Source organism: Pimephales promelas, chromosome 14 (genome assembly GCF_988280905.1).
Source record: "Pimephales promelas chromosome 14, fPimPro1.hap1.1, whole genome shotgun sequence".
NCBI lineage: Eukaryota > Metazoa > Chordata > Actinopteri > Cypriniformes > Leuciscidae > Pimephales > Pimephales promelas.
This window is the reverse complement of record NC_142782.1, coordinates 6,221,610-6,239,483: the sequence shown is the minus strand read 5'-3', so window position 1 is coordinate 6,239,483 and position 17,874 is coordinate 6,221,610. Positions and strand designations below refer to the sequence as shown.

The window sequence follows — 17,874 nt, the reverse complement described above, 5'->3', positions numbered from 1 at the left end:
AGACTATTGTCGGTGTATTCAATAGTACATGTCCAACAGACATCATAATTCCTTAGCATGTTTAATATATTTGTTGTTGATATAGTGAGGTTTATGAATAGAGTCTAATTTTGACATCATTTTATGCTATTTTGCTCTGATGCTGCACAGATAGACAGACAAAGGGTATGTATACATTTTATTTTCAAAGAACTATGAAGTTAAAGGAGTAGTTCACTTTAAAAAAAAAACTTTTGCTGATAATTTACTCACCCCCATGTCATCCAAGATGTCCATGTCATTCTTTCTTCAGTAGAAAAGAAATTAAGGTTTTTGATGAAAACATTCCAGGATTTTCTCCATATAATGGACTTCATTGGGAATCAAACGGTTCAAGGTCCAAATTAGAGTTTCAGTGCAGCTTCAAGGGGCTTTAAACGACACCAGATGATGAATAAGGGTCTTATCTAGCGAAACGATCGCTCCTTTTAAAAATAAATAAAAAAGTTTAAGTTTTATAAGCACAAATGCTCGCCATGCTCTGTTCTGTGATGCGCGTTTTTATGATTCTCCTGTTCGAACTCGTTCATCAAAATGAACAAATCTTTTTTCGAGTCATTTGGTTCATTCAACGAGCGAAATTAACGAATTGACTCGAAAAAAGATTTGTTCATTTTGATGAACGAGTTCGAACAGGAGAATCATAAAAACGCGCATCACAGAACAGAGCATGGCAAGCATTGAGTTTATAAAGCTTAAACTTTGTTATTTATTTATTAAATGAGCGATCGTTTCGCTTGATAAGACCCTTATTAATCGTCTGGAATCGTTTAAAGCTTTTTAAACAGTTTGCAGTTTGCACTGAAACTGTCTTTTCGACCTTGAACCGTTTGGTGCATTATATTGGAGAAAATCCTGGAATGTTTTCATCAAAAACCTTCATTTCTTTTCGACTGAAGAAAGAAAGACATGGACATCTTGGATGACATGGGGGTGAATAAATTATCCGCAAAAGTTTTTTTTAAAAGTGAACTACTCCTTTAATTGTCAAATAATACATCCAGGAGTATGTATGCATGTACAATATGTATGTATGTATTTATCTTCATTTAGGATCTTTATATGAAATTATATTAATGTGTGTATTTTATTGCTTTTACTCCATTTTCTCTTGTTCCTTAGAGCCCTACACTGTTGAATATAGTCAGTCAAGCCTGATCCATCTCGTTGGCCCATCTGACTGCACGCTGCTTGGCTTTGTACATGGAGGTAATCAATTTAATAACACTTTTATGATTATTACACTTTCTTATTTCTATTCAAACGGTTTTAAATAGTGCTGACAAGTGTTTAGAGTCATCTTAGAAACAGGTTAACATTAGACTGTTGTTATCTACTGTGTACTGTATGTTAGTGAATTCCCTGGTGCACTATTAGTCTGCCATGTATGGGTGACCCTTGGTAAAGTTGCTTCCCATGAAAAGAATTTCAAATTGGTCACTTGTGAGGTTCTATTGCAGTTAGAAATCTGTCTACTCTGTCTAAATCCGAGAGTGGTCTGGTAGTAATTATAACTAAAACCTGGCAATCATCCATATGTATGAATGAAATTTGAAAATGATTGACTAGTGGTAATGCTTAAGAAACTATTGGTCATGCAGTGTGTCAGTAAACTAATAGATTATTCAGACTAATAATAATAAAAAAAAACGGCATTTTCATTTAGCGCATTATTCTATGTCTCTCGGTTTCTCTCTCTTTGCAAGTGAAGAAGAAAAAGAGTCATTCTAAATGAGCGAATCGTTTATGAGCGACCCATCACTAACACTCAGTCAGAGTGTTCTAGCGTAGGCGGTCATATGATACAATATGCAGTGCAAATATATGTTCTAAACGTGTTCCTATCCTCTAACACAGTCACTTGTGAGTGAAATCGAACAATTTTTAGCCCGTGGCTAGTGACAGATATTATTTAGAAGCCTAGAACAAAATTTTGTCGCATTTACTTGCAATGTAGAGGGTTAGCTGTAACCACCACTGCCCCATTTATACATGCATGACAAGAAGTAGTCAACTCACTGACCCGAATGAGTTACATAAACACAAGAACATCAGCAGCACAGTCCATGCAAATGCTGGAGCGGAATATTTGACACATACAGTTATATCTAAACCTTAATTTTAGATCTTTAAAATGTCTCATTCATTTAATTTATTGAATTAAATAAAAAAAAAAATGTGGACACTAAGCTCAAGCGCAACAATTTAGATTTTAAAACTAGTATGCTATATTGCTCACACACACTTACTGAGCTTTTGATGTCCGCTGAATACCAGACAGCTTCATAGCACAATTATTATGTGGTATATAGTGGTGCGTCAATAATGTGAGAAAGGGAAAGCAGAATAAGAAATGGGAGGACGTCTGTAAATGAGAGAACTGAGTGTTCACTGAAAACTACATCAGTCACAGATCAGTAATTCAAGTTCATTTGATTCAGATGGGGCTGAAAGTGAGTGGATGAAGTGTTTACTTTGTAATTAGTTCATTTCTGCCAGTCTGACCCATTGAGGTTGATTTGTGGACTGACTGTGAGCATAAGAGCAAGGCATTATTGCATTGGTAGGATAATCAGCCAGTTGTAATGCAATGGAGACTAACTATTTTCTGTTTCTAGCAGTTCCCGATCAAATTCATGACGAGCTCATTGAGAATAGAATGATCTCCAGGGAGGCAAAAGTGACATTACTTTCCTCTGATATTTTATTTGCTAGATATGTTTTATGCAACACAAAAATATATCATATTTCATAATAAAGCAAGAAAACGCCCTTGCTAGTTTTTTTTTTTTGGGCTACGAAGAAAACACCCTTGCTACTTGTGGCATGGATATCACAAAATCTTGGAAGTGAACCATAACCACTATCCCAGAACACACTAGCATCCACACCAAAAAACCACTCGGAAACACATTAGCAACACCCATGTTTGTGGTGTTATGTGTTATTTATTGTGCAATGGGTGTTGCTGTCACACTACTTAAAGAGATAAAGTTCATCCATAAAAATTCTGTCATCAATTACAAACCTCATTGGATCTTACAGAAGCTTAAACATGCTGGCGTGACACACAAGAATGAACCTCATTGGTTCTTGCTCATCAAGCATGCTTGAGCTTCTATTTATCAAATTTGAGTGCTCATGTATGTTCATTAATCATTGAATAACAGCCTAAATTAAATCTGTTAGTCATATAAAGTGATTTGTGTCTTTTAAGAAGACTGATTAAACTGTTAGATTCATTTGGATTTCTTTTACAATCTCAGAGTTTTGTGTGAATACACTTTCAATGGAGGGACAGAAATCTCAGATTTCGTTAAAAAACATTTCAACGATGAACAAAAGTATTTTGAATGCGTGGGGAAGTAATTGATGACAGTATTTTCATTTTTGGGTGGACAGTCAAGATCACAAGATGCGTTCTGTTTCCTTCCGAGTTCGTTCTTTCAAGGTTGCATAGCAAGACCGGTCTTCACAAGAACTCAAGTCCGTTCTTTCCATTTTTAAAATGAAAAAAAAAAAAAAGCCACACATAATCATAACAAGATATAACCAGCTGACATAGAGATTTGCAGCTTATTCCAGGTCATCCATGTATCACCTTTTACCGTAGCCATAATCTACCTTCTTTTCCATTTATTTTTTATCTGAGAATATCTCTTTATCATCATGAATCTGCCATGGAAAACTGTTGGATGACTAAGAAATGAGTGCTGTGCTTACCCTTTCGTTCTCAATGCAAATGCGTTGTTATTATAATCATATGTAAATGCTAATTTTAGCAATGCAAAAACATTAGATTTTGCAATAATTAAAACTCTATCATATTGTGAGATGGGATATTCATGTCCCTAGTCAGTCTAAGTAGTTTTCAATAAATCAACTCCCAGACTGACAAAAGGTGTTTTGACTACATTGCAATTAAGGTAGGTATTTAGGCAGACTCTAGGTGTAGGCGCTAGTTTATCATAAACATTTTATAACCTTTATATTCTGAGCACTTTTGGCAGAGGTTGCGTTTTTCAGCCTGAGGGTGGTGCTCTAATGTTGATTGACAGGCTTTAAGCACAAACGAGTCACGGCACATGAGAATGCTATCTTAGAATTGCCTTAATGCAGTGTTTGTTGCCTCTGAGAGTTGCTGAGGAATACAAGAGAGAAAAAATAGTCATATCTATTCTCAAACATAAAACAGACACAACCAAACTATTTACATGAGCAGATTTAAACTAAAGGATTGATACTTTCATTAATTTGATATGCTGCTCCACATTGGAAGAACAGACATGCCAACTAGTTACATGATGCTGACTTATATACACATAGCTGAAGCAGGTTGATATTGTATTGGACTGGAGCAAGGTTTACATGAGGTAACATTGAAATAAATAAGTGGGGCAGTCTGAAATCTTCCCCAATGGCTCATGATTAGAGTGCACTGCAGTTCCATTTTTCACCACAGATTTACTTTGGAAAATTTGTGGAGCACTAAAGAGTTAGCCCCGTCCACACTACTGCGTTTTCGTTTAAAAACGGAGAATTAAAACAAATACGATCTCCGTCCACACCAGCGTTTCATCTGTGTATTAGAATTGATCTCCGCCCACATTAAAACGAGTGAAAACGCGGATCACGTGACCATTCACCAACACTGGGCGTGCGCGTGTCGGTGTCAACAGTGGCTGACGAATCAGGGAAGGATACGTCATGACTGATTACAACCGATCATAAAGCGGAGCGTCAGACTCTGCGTCATCGTTTCTAAACTCCTCCGTTTTGTTCCATCTTCACTAAAACGCCCTCTGGAGATTCAAAACGCAAAACGGAGCTGCAGCGTTTCTAAACTTCTCCGTTTTTAGGTTTTCGTTTTTTTCCGTTTTAGTATGGAGGGGAGGTGCAAACGTAGCAAAAGGTCTCTGTTTTTAAGCGAAAACGCAGTAGTCTGGACGGGGCCTTGGTGGCTCAGAGAACCGGCAGCCATATCACCCTGTAGCCCAAGACTGGTTGCCCACTAAAGCTAAGCAGGGCTGAGCCTGGTTAGTACCTGGATGGGAGACCTTCTGAGAAAACCAGGTTGCTGCTGGAAGAGGTGTTAGTGAGGCCAGCAGGGGGTGCTCACCCTGTGGTCTGTGTGGGTCCTAACACCCCAGTAAAGTGATGGGGACACTATGCTGTCAAAAGAGCACCATCCTTCGGATGAGACGTTAAACCGAGGTCCTGACTCTCTGTGGTCATAAAAAAAATCCCAGGATGTCTTTCGAAAGAGTAGGGGTGTAACCCCGGCATCCTGGCCAAATTTGCCCAGTGGCCTCTGTCCATAATGGCCTCCTAATCATCCCCATATACCCCAATTGGCTTCATCACTGTCTCCTCTCCACCAGTAAGCTGGTGTGTGGTGAGCGTTCTGGCGCACTATGGCTGCCGTCGCATCATCCAGGTGGATGCTGCACATTGGTGGTGGTTGAGGAGATCCCCCCCTCTATGTGAAGCGCTTTGAGTTTCCAGAAAAGCGCTATATAAATGTAATTAATTATTATTATAATTATTAACCGTTCCCCCGCTTGGTATCATAATACATGCTTGCCGAAGCTGTATGTTCAATTGTAATATATCCTTCTCATCTTAAAATAGTCTTGAAAATCCGAAAAACATTTGCTGCAGAATGCTAAACACATTTATTAATTGATTCAGTTTATATAGAGATCAGTGTTTTGGATTCATATTTTGATTTCCTTACAGACGAGCTGTGTGGAAATGCAGTTATTATGGCTAACATTTAGCATTTGAAAATGTTTTTATTGTGTACATTGTGACAAGGGTCCCAGGGTGAGGAGAGGTGTAAATTGCCACAAAACAGCAACAAATTGCAGAAATTCTTTTATTTAGCCAAGAACATAGAAATTTAAACTGGAACTTAGGTTCTTCCCGATCTGGGGTATCTGTTGTGGATTTGTTACCCATGTCTGTTTCAACGCTAGATCACCTTAAAGGGGGAAAACAGAACAGAAGAAAGACTAAGTTGTTAAAGACAAAATTGCAAGGTTTATTCTTCAGCCGGTTTCCCTCTAAGCCACCGAGTGATTCAGCACCTCGTCATTGGGGAGTCTGTACTTAGGACCATCTGAACTTTAGATCTAAGAAGAATACACCTTAATGTTGGCTTTCTAACTCAAGAAGTTCTTATTTTTGGTTTGATCTTCCATCTCCACTTCCATAGGCACTTGGGAAAGGACTTGTCTTTCTTTCTGGGTCATACCACTTTGTGAGTAAATTCACAGGATAGGTCTGGTGGATTCGACACGGACCAACTTCACTGGACCAACTTTTTCAACCACTTCATACGGACCATGCCACTTGGTGAGAAACTTGAATTTGTGGTTGGAGACCAATTGGTGCATCTGCTCCACATGTTCCACCATAGAGTGTTGTGTCGACTGTTGGTTCTCCCTGACCTCTTTAGCAGTATCCATCACACCTCTGGGCCTTCGTCCAGAGGAAAGTTTGAATAGGTAAAATCCCGTAGAGCTCTGTGGTACATCTCTGATGTAGAAAAACACATAGGGCAGAAACTGTCACAGTTTTTCCCATCCACTTCATGCTTTAAGATCTGATTAAACCTCATAAACAACCCCTCTGTTTGTGGTTGAAAAACAGAGGTAGAAATCTGGCTCACCTTTAACAGTTTACACATCTCTTTCAGAACATTGGGCTTGAAATAGATACCCTGGTCTGTTAGAATCTGCTCTGCAATGCCTACTTGGCTAAAAAGCTAAAATATCTCTCTGGCCACCACTTTAACAGTTGCTGTCCGTAAGGTTATGGCATCTGAATCCCAGGTGGTGTGATCCAGTATAACCAAAATGTTACCCAAGATGTCCATAGAAATTCTTTGGAAGGGAATCTCGATAATGGGTAAAAGAATCAATGGGTTGCTATAGATTACCTTTGGGCTGGGAATCTTCAACTCCTCACTTCACCCCTGGCCAGTAAAACCTCCTCAGTATGCACCTCCTCAATTGTTCCCAGGTGGGCACCCAGAAGGTGCAAATGAGCCAAGTACACTACTCAGAAGATATACAGTAGGGCTTAGGTACCAGCAGCTGTTCAATAACATTGTCTTCAATCTTAATGACCTGAAAAATACAAACAAAATGTGGATAGGTTAGTTTACTTACCCCCTCCAGTAATTGTTGTCAACAACCATGATGCATCTCTAAGCCTGAGATTAGGGTCTTGCAGCTGAGCTGTGCCAAACTGCCAGTCACTTTCATCACTTCTGCTTGGGGGAACTCAGAAGTCTTTGCTGGTGGAGGGATTATCTACTGCATTTTTAGAGTGGCCATTTACCACTACTTTTTCTGGGATCACAGACTCACTCCTTGATTCCTGGCCCTGGATGGAACTGGGGTTTTCTTGGAGCTTTGCTTAACTTGACTTGTAGGCCTTTGAGAGGGTTTTCAGTTGACTAGAGGCCAGTAACGCTCACACACTGGGCAGTCCTTACCTTCTTCCCCCATCAAAAAAAAGTGCCAACAGGGCACCCCAATCTTCTTCAGGCCAGTTGTGGTCCTCTCAAATACTTCCAGGTAGGCTTCCACAACATCTTCTGGAGTCTGCTTAGTGAGGCCCCACCCTGGGTCTACGATGGTTTTGGACTTGACTTGAACCATAGTCTTAACTGATATCCCTAAGGCACTTAGCTCCTCCCTCTGTTTGGCATGACTGGTCTGCAAGGCATTAATTGCATCTTCCATTTCTAAGAAGGTTCAAGGTTAACTGTCTCTTTACTCTTCAGCTGGTTTCTCTCAAGTCCATTGTGTGCTTCAGCACCTCGTCCTGGGGTAGTATTTATTCAGGTCCATCCAAACTTGAGTGAAGCAGAGTTCCCAGATTTATGGTGACCTCCATTAGACCATCATTGGCTGTGATTAGTTCTACATTTGGAAGTTGAGCAGGTGGAAATACTCATAATTGATGATCCTAGCTGGAACCTGCTCTTTTGGTCCTCGGCTCCTCAGCTCCTCTTTCCAATATTGGATTGTCACAGCAAACATGTTTTTCTCAGATTCCTCCAGGAGTTTGGCTTAATTATGGCAAAACGCCCACCATTCAACCCGAAAGACGTCATATAATCATTTCAATAACTCTGAAGCTGTTCAGTTAAGCTACAAAAACCGCATAGAATCCCATTAAATAACCCTAACCCTACTTGTATCCTCAAGTTACACTTATAAACACTAGTCTTCCTATTTTGTTCTGTGCATGTAGCAAACCTCCAACCTCCAAACATCTATGACTGTTTGTGCATCAGTAAAAACATCAGGGGTAACGAATGGTTCAATTACACAACTTATTATTCTGCTAACAAGGAAGGTTCAGGTTAGAAAACACTGAAATGCCTCCTGTCTGAGCTGGATCCATCAACAGCAAATGTTTATTCTTATCGTCTCCTGCACTAATCTTTCCCCTGCTGTTTCTGCCTAATGACGTTCTTGAGAATGGAATGATGGTGGCTAAAATTGATCTAATCATTTGCCTTTGCTGAATACAGATTGGTATTAGACAAATTGAGCCATGCTAAGGTACAGTAATTATGCTAATGGTTAGTTGAAAAGGACAGAAGAGGTTACTCCAGGGGCGGCAGTTTAATTTTTATGTAAGATGATAAGGTGAGATAATAAAGTAATTTGAGTCATAAAGTGTGAGTTAAATAAAGGTCAGGGAATAAGCAAGTGAAACCTATCGCAGGCTGTTAATGCGTTTAAATGTTTATTGCTTGTTAACAGTGCAATTAAAACAATTATGATTTAGTGTTGGATGACTTTTGTTGGTCACAGTTATTTTTTTCCTTCAATAATCCAATAATCTAACATTTTGTAAATGAAAATTTGTTGAGGGAACCAGGGTGATGATAATTTCCAGCTTGGTCTACAAAAATCATGTGTTCCCTGCATCGCTCTATTACAAACAAATATGAAAGTAAAATACACAACAATAATATGATAATAAAATGTGCTGAACTGTCAAGACAATTTCACAATTCAAAATATCTTAAAGGGGTGGTTTATTATGATTTCACTTTTCTAACTTTAGTTTTGTGTAATGTTGCTGTTTGAGCATAAACAACATCTGCAAAGTTACAACGCTCAAAGTTCAAAGCAAAGGGAGATATTTTCTTTTAAAGAAGTTGCTTTTTAAGAACTACAACAAACAGCTGGTAGGGACTACACAACATTCCTCCCAGGTTAGTGACACCAACCCTAAAATTTATATAAACCCCGCCCCTGGGAACGCGATTTATAGATAATCATGACAGAATATGACTAGAAACTACATATAAGCTACATAAATTCATCAACTAACCATTCAGAAATGTCCTGTTGCATTCTATACGTTTTCACTTCTTTTTGAGTCTCTCCATCACAGTCTGACTCCGGTTTGAACATAAAATGCTAAAAGTTTTAGAAATTTTCAGAGCATGTCTGTAGCTGTGTTTCCATTACCCTTCGATTTGCGCAAATTGAAATTGCGAAATGAAAATACTTTAATTGTATGTTTATGTTTTCTGTACAGCACTTTGGTCAACTTAGGTTGTTATAAAGTGCTAAACAAATAAAGTTGGTATGGTAAAATACGCTCAATGGAAACACGTCAATTTCGCAAAAACTCCCGTTTATCGCAAAAAAGTTTTTTACGCTCGCATGAGGAGGTTTTTCAGGCAATTCAAAAAAGGATTTTTTGCGCAAAACTGCAATGGAAACGGATTTTGCGCATTTACAGTCACCTGACTTAGAAGACGGAGTGTGTTTTAGGTCTGTTTCCGCAAATAATAATAATAATTATCATCATTAGCCTATTATAACATTTATTAGGCTACATATGTAGGTAGAAGATGCTTTATCCAAAAAAAGGAACAAAGCAATTCGTCACATCTCATTCATAGTACAGGTTGGACAATAATAATAATAGGGCTAAGCTTATCACAAATAAACACTCGATTTTGACCAATATTCAAGAGTGTGTGCAGAGTTTGGAGCACGCACTGGATGGCAGACAGGCGCGGGCGCGCCGTGAACACTTTAATTTTCCCAACAACAGTGGAATCAACTTAAAATACTCTATCATTTTTGGTTATACAAAAAATAATAATACATCATTCGCAACTAATTTTATTTGCATAATGTCACAATAACAAGAAAACGTTGTGCTTTTGTAAAATAACATAAAACAATCAGGCGCGCTTTATGATCTTCGTGAACTGGAACGCGAGAACTGAAACATTATCCTTTATAGACTAAAGCTTGAAATGTCCACTTTAAAAAGAACAAATTCGAATCGTAAACTAATACCTTCCGATTATTTAATCCGTATGAAAGGTGCCGTTCTCTCTAAAGGTGTATCCGGAGATTATATTTTTAGCTCGTTATTCTTTCAGACGTATTTATAATAACTCACCTATAGCCTACAGCACTGCGGGAAAAATATCATAAATATCCATGTCCAATTTGGCCTTAGAAAACCAGTAAAATCTACATGTTTTCCCATATTAATTTATGAATATTTTAAATGTTTTAAAGGGGGCAAAAAGTCATAAACAAATGTCTGAAATTTCATTGAGATGTATATAGCGCAGCATTGGTGTGGTCAAACTAAAATGTTGGTGTTCAACTTTGCATTTTAAACGTTCATTTTTCGTTTTGCAACGACCGTTTGGACATAATACGAGATAGAGTTCTTTATTAAATTCATTTAAAAAAAGAAACAATAATTACAGGAATAGCCTCTCTAAACCTCAAAGAAATGCCATCAAGACATCGAAGCAGAAATAAGGGAGAAACACCAGGAACTCCGTGTCTTTCCCTGCCATTAATGCTTGGAAAACACACCACGTCTCGTGCGGTGCATGGCTGTGAAATAGGTTATAAACCTACCAAAGTCCGTTGCCATGATTTTTGGAATGACTTATCGCGAGAGGAAAAAAAAGACGATTTAGTCGCATAACATCGGTTAATGGAAACATCGTCATTTCGCAATAGTTTTTTATCGACATTTGGAAAATATCGCAAAAGTTTTGTGCAAATCTGTAATGGAAACGCGCCTTGTGTGAGGTGAAAGGACACAAGCCATAGAAACTCTGCCTTCTTTGCCGGAAGCAGCAGCTCATTTGCATTTAAAGGGCGTTTTTGCTAACCCTCAAAAAGTGATGATTCAATATAAAAATATCTGTTTGGTATTTTGAGCTAAAACTTCACATACACACTCTGGGGACATCAAAGACTTATTTTACATCTTGTGAAAAGGGCATTACACCACCCCTTTAATAGTACAAAAACAGGCTTCATTTTCTTTAGCCAAAATATATTTTATGTTTGTTTGTGATTTCGGGACAATCTACCCTGTTTTTATTAAATTGCATGGATATAATTAAAAACAACACCATAATAAATGGTAAAATAATAATCAGTGATAATATATGTAGTTCATTGGCACAACTTTCATATTTTTAGATTGAAAGACCGTTCAATCAGTCCTATGAGCAGACCAGTGCAACAGAAAATAAAATAACACATTTCCCCCCAAGCTCTCTCTCACAGCTGTGTCTCTATACAAGGATGTTTGGCTTATACACATGCGCACACACTTGCTCTCTGCCTTCACCGTCTGTTTCCACATCTGCTTTTCCCCATTGTGCATGATGAAAGCAGACCAAAGCTACTTAATATCCTGAATGGGTTTCTAAAGGATCAGAGGCAGCCTGTATGTCAGAGGGAAGGGGGAGGTCCTTGGGCATACGCCTGACCCTTGACAACCTCTGTTTCACGACACAAAGCAATATGACAGCTGTGATTTCCCTCTTTGATATGGAACTTTCCTTTGCCCTTCATCTCATTTCCTTCTCATAGGATGTTTCTCATTCATGACTTTTCTGGCATTCAAGTTAAAGGGATACTCCACCGTTAAACTATGTTATTCCCTTAACTAAGATGAATTGATACATACCTCTCTCGTCTCAGTGCGTGCGCTCAATCGCTCTGGCGTGCGAGACACTTTGATCGCACTAAACTTAGCCCAGTTCATTCAATATGGGCCAAGCAGAGAAGCAACCAAACACCTCCATGTTTTCCCTATTTAAATACAGTTACTCGAGCAGTGTAACTCGACCTAGGAGGGTGACACAAAATAAAACGTTGCACTTTTGTAAGCGTGTAAAGTGGATAACTATATTGTATGGCGGAATACCACAGCAAGTGCTTGGGAGGACTTAGACTCGGCGCATTTATATCTATGGACTCGGAGCAGTAATATCATCACTCCGGAGAGGTAGAGGACTTTTCACGAGTGATGATATTACTACGCCGAGTCGAAGTGCTCCCAAGCACTTGCTGTGGTATTCCGCCATACAATATAGTTATTCACTTCCCTATCCCTGACATATTTAGATGATATATCTAAATATGTTTAGTGAAAGGTAAAACTTCCAAAATCTGATCTGAATCAGGTGTCCAACTGAACCGAACTGAACCGTCTCCAGACGTTACGCCGGAAGCGTTACCGTCTCCAGAAGTTACGCCGGAATATTTAGAGATGATATATCTAAATATGTTTAGTAAAAAAGGTAAAACTTCCGAAATCTCTGTGTAAACAATGCGTGACGTAGACGCGCGAGAGATCACTTCCGGCGTAACGTCTGGAGACGGTTCAGTTCGGTTCAGTTGGACATCTGATTCAGATCAGTTCAACGGCTGTTAACAAGAGGTAAAAACTATATAATATTATGATACTGTTCGTTTTCTCACACAAACCGCTCGTTTCGTGTCTTAGGCCATCAGTGTGTACTAGTCACGAGTCATTAAATCATGTTTAATTTTGACTTCTCTGTGCATGCTCTTTGAGGTGGACCCCCTAAAACTGCATTATATGACTGACAGACAACACCGGTTTGACCGAAAAATGTCAAAATTGAAAATGCTGTGGAAACAAAGACACCTATATCTTGGATGCCCTTGAAGTAAGCTAAAACATATCAAAAATTAATTTCAAAGTGAACTATCCCATTAAGTAGACCTATTATATTCGCATTCTTTATTGTGGTAAAGTAGACAAAAACGCTGTAGGAAAGATAGTCTACCTTTTTACTTGCACATCAAATTCTTTTTAACAGTTTGTGCTTGTTTTACTTGGTAAGGCGCTTCATGTTTATTTGTAAAGCCTGTAGAGTGGCGGCCTAAACTTTATTCTCAGAATGAAGGCCTTCCACCCAAAAGCTAGAAAAGACTTGTCACTACCAAGCCTGACTCCAGACCAGACCTTCAGAAGGATTCCATTTTAATGGGAAAATATCATCATCGGTCCAGGCCTCAGGCCTGATATATAAAGCGCCTGGGGTAAAGGGAATTGGGGGAGAGAAAGAAGAGAGGAGAGGGTGGTTGTTATTCACCCTCAGAGTAAGGGGAACATTCACCGACGCTAGGAGCGACTGTGCTGGATCACCTCCCTCGGATACCTCTTCTTCCTTTAGAGCCGATGCTGAACCTCTGGCCCTGTCTCCGATCTTTGAACCGGGATGTGCCAGGACCCCCTGGCTGTCTGGACATGGATTCAGACCGCAAGTGGAATGCATGATTTAAATGCAGCCGATTGGGCCTTCGTCTCTCTGAACTTTTCCACCACTGTCTTAACGGAGGCCCGAAAAGTTCAGATGGCGAAACCGGGGCATTAAGGAGAAAACTCTTTTCTTTCTCCCCGAGGTTCAGCCACAGATGCCTCTCTGTGGCCCCCATCGCCACCATCGACCTTCCAATCGAGGCAGCGGTTTGTCTGGTGGCCTAAAAAGCCAGATCCGTGGTGCGGTGCAGCTTGAGAGACCCTGACCCAAAGCCTGACCTGTTGCCGTGTATGCCATTAAAGTGAGATGTCATCTTGAGTGACTTGGCAGGCAGGGCTGGAGCTTTCAGTGCCGATGCCTCTCCGGCGGCGAGATAGTTTTCGAAAGTCGTCGATTGAGGCATCGACACATACCCATGTTCACTGTTGGCAATGGATGCTGTTGGCCTACCTTCCAATTCGCCTTTGACTAAGCCACGCCCTAGAATGTAGATTGACCAATCACAGCACAGCCAAGAACCAGCTCCCACAGAGGTCCGACACTTTTTCACAGCGCTCCATTGACTTTCAACACAGGCGTCTCATATTTTTGGTCTCGGCAGGCTATTACCGTCGTAGTTTTATCCAAAATATGGTTAAACGTTGTGTCTCGGGCATTTGTAACACAGATACGCGTTTCTCAGAGAGGTTGGAAGGGGGTGTCCGTTTTTTCCCTTCCCAAAACCGAAGTCAAATCCTGACAGTGACAAGTGTCGTGTTTGGATTAAACTGGATGCGTCCTCAGTCAGCTAAACCCAAAGATCAACAAGCACATCTTTTTTTTTTACTTCTAACCTTACTGTGAGTGTGAAGTTATACTAGTTAGACCGTTTTATTATGTTTTAGGTTATGATTTCGGTTCTCACACCGGTTGTTGATACGCTAGCACACGCTGCTAATAAATACAACGTTATACAGTACTCGTGTAGTCCGTTTGCTTTTAATGATTAAAGAAGTGAATAGAGACCTACCCAGCTTCGCATGAACAGTGTTGCTCCCAGATGAAGTTTGACGGATGTAGCAACAGTAACTAAGGGGGGCGGGGCTTAGCCAAAGGTGAATTTATGAAGTCAAATTTGAATGTACCACAACGCACAGAAAGTTGATAATAAGCTGTTCCGATAATGAGCTGTTCCGATAAGGTTACTTTCTACTTGTCATTTTTAGCTCAAGTACACGAAGAGAGTGGATGTTGCTTTAAACAAAACTTTTCAAATTAAAAGTCAACACGGTGAGATGCGCTTTAGTTCTTGAGAGGGAAATATGCGGAGGCTGAGAGGGGATTTTAAAAATTCAGAGCTCGTATAACTTAGCAATGTGACAGGTTGCTATGAATAGCTATCCTGTGTAGGCATTATGCGTGGGATCATGTTTTCTCATCTTTTAAAGGTTTGGAGTCTGAATCTGTCATCCTACGTGCCCACTGTACTCAGGTCTCTCTAAGATGTGTCTGCACAAGTTAAATGTAAATGCGTTCAGATGACAAAAAAGTTTGGAAATGATGGAAAGACTGAACATTTTTATATAGTATATTAGATGATATTTATATCATGTTTAAAGTAAAATTGTACTGCACTCTTAAAGCAAAAAGAATTAATCAGCACCATGTTGCAAACCGCATTACTGTTATGTGCACAAGTCAACAATGCAAATTTTCATGGTGAACATGAGTACAAAACAAATCTTTTAACATATTATTAGATGGTATATATTAATATATGAAGATCAAATTAAATTAATACTACTTGTTTTCCACCTCTCAAACAATTTTTTTCTTATTTTCTGACATAGCCAAGGCTGTGCAGACAGGGAAAACATGTATAAACACCAATAGTCTCATTGCCTCAAATGTTCAACTTTCCAAATCACAACCCAAATCCCACTGGATAAAATCTATTATTTAGTGGGTGTCCTAATTATCTTAACAATATTATCATATTGTAATTAGGCACAAATTATTAATTATTAAAACATTTCAAAACATATATAAAATTCATAAAACATTTATTAATTTTTTTTTTTATTGACGTGGTGTTGGATGTGACGCACCACATGAGCTACATACAGTATAAATGTTTCATGTTGAATAAAGCAAGAGGACGTCTTAACATAAGTTTATAAGCCAGATCTTTAGATCCATGCAAATGAGTTTAAGTTTTGTGTCTAGTGACTGTTGGAAGACCGTAAGAGATCACAGAATAACTCTGACTAAAAGAGCTGCAAGCTAAAGTCTATAGGCCTTCTGAGAGAGTGTGCTTGGGGACTAGAGTATGTTTATTAATGGACAGAGATTGAGTGTGTGCATTTGAGGAGAGAAGACATCGATAAAACTAACAGATGGGTGCATGAATGCATCTGGATTTCCTCCAGCAGAGCTCCAGTAGGAATGATTATAGAGTGCAGACAGGTTACATCCATCACAGATCAAGTGTTAGTGTTTATATCTGTGTGTGTGTTACTCAGAAAGAAAGGCTTTGTGCCAATATGGCACTGTTGTTTCTGTGGTAAGACAGTGGGAGTTTTGTGTGAGTAAACCCAGCTGAGTCTTTTTACCATATATTAAATGGCTAAATATGTTAAAGTGCCCCTATTATGGTTTTTATAATATTACCTTTCACACAGTGTGTAAAATAGCTGCCTGTGAATGTAAACGGTCTGCAAAGTTGTAAAGTCGAACGTGCGCAATAAATAAAGTTATTGTCTCCCAACAGAAACAATACAACTCAAATTACACACTTCTATGTAATATACGTATTTGCAAAAATATAAGCTTGTTGAAAAGCCCCTAAGTTAATAATTAATGATCTTTGCAGTGAAAGTGAATCAATCAAAAACTAACTTTACCTGTACAATAAATTTATTAGAGCTGATGTAAAGCCAAAACAAACTCTGTTGTAAAGCTGCTTTGACACAATCGATATTAGTAAAAGCACTTTATATGAAGGTGACTTTACTTGTCATTTATAGAAAATAAATCAGAGCTTATGGATTTGAAAAGACAATAGATTTATTGGTGAAATAGATTTTTGGGTCAACTATTGAAATTTTTTATAATTTTTTTTTAAAATTAGTTTGTAGTCTCCTATCTAAAGTATTTTTTGTAGGTCAAGTTTTGACTGCTATTACTGGATAAATTCACTATGACTCACAAAGACATTAAATTCAGTAAAGCTGTTCATGCAAGCTGCCTTGCTGACTCTAGACCAGCTGAAAGTACTCATACAGTGGACAAATATACAGGGATTTCATTTTTTTTCTCCTCAGACTTTTGAGGATGTTCTAAAATAAGAAAACCAGAAACCGTTTCTAAGGTAACACTTCATTACGAAGCAGTTTTTCTTTTTTTTATTGTACCATTGTGATTAAAAGAAAGAAAGAGGGGGTGTAATACTTGGAAATAAAATGTGGATTTTTTTATATGCTGTTAGTATAGAGTGAAGAGAATTTAGTGGAGAGAAAGAGACAAAAATAAAATAAAAAAAACCCCAGAACATCACGAGTGCTAAGTTGAAGAGGAATATTTAGTCATCTATCACTGTGGCTTTAGGCTCAGCCTGTAGAGGGGAGAAATTTCGGGTAATCTTCACAAGAAATCTAATCATTGAACTGCTCGCTAGCAACAAACTGAGCTCCTCTGGGATAGGCTTTCTAATTGCTGTTTTTCCATTGAGTGCCCAGAACCTTATATCATTCTTTGACTGTGCATTTAAAAGAACACCCTTAGATTTGCAGCCCTGTTCATTTGTAAACAGACCGATGTTTGCTTTAGCAAGTATAAAAGTGTCCCATTGACAAGTTGCTTTTTTGAAAGACTAGATGGGCTATAAATCAGTGTTTCTTAACTGGTAGGTCATGAAAAATTATAAATGCAAATAACAAAATGCAACAATTCATGTAATTGTTTGTAATTAGAATATCAAAATAATGAAAAGCATGAAACTTTTTTTGTTCTTTAATATTAGACAACATGCCCCAGGCTATATTAATTGAGGTTTGAACATCAATAGCAACAATGTGATTTATTTTCAATGTTCCTATTTATTTAATATAATGTTGACAGTGTAGCAGGTTGTTGAATCTATAGAAATCAATGATAATATTATAGACGTCAGTGTTTTTTTTTTTATTATTATTTATTTATTTTTGAGAGATGTGTGTTGGGTCGTCACTCAATGTAATATCTCGGTCCTG

At 38.5% G+C, this 17,874-nt stretch overlaps 1 protein-coding gene across 8 annotated transcripts in view; it reads left to right on the top strand.

Moving 5' to 3' along the window:
* The window catches only part of acot7 (acyl-CoA thioesterase 7), a 93,840-nt gene that overhangs the window by 28,507 nt on the left and 47,459 nt on the right, over positions 1-17,874 (top strand). For 4 of the 8 annotated variants that reach the window (XM_039663774.2, XM_039663775.2, XM_039663772.2 and 1 more), the window contains 2 exons: positions 151-165; positions 1,162-1,248. In XM_039663774.2, the coding sequence (XP_039519708.2) occupies positions 151-165; positions 1,162-1,248 (102 nt within the window). The remainder of the gene's footprint in view (positions 1-150; positions 166-1,161; positions 1,249-17,874) is intronic. The other 4 variants (XM_089119328.1, XM_039663778.2, XM_039663773.2 and 1 more) reach the window with 1 other exon arrangement.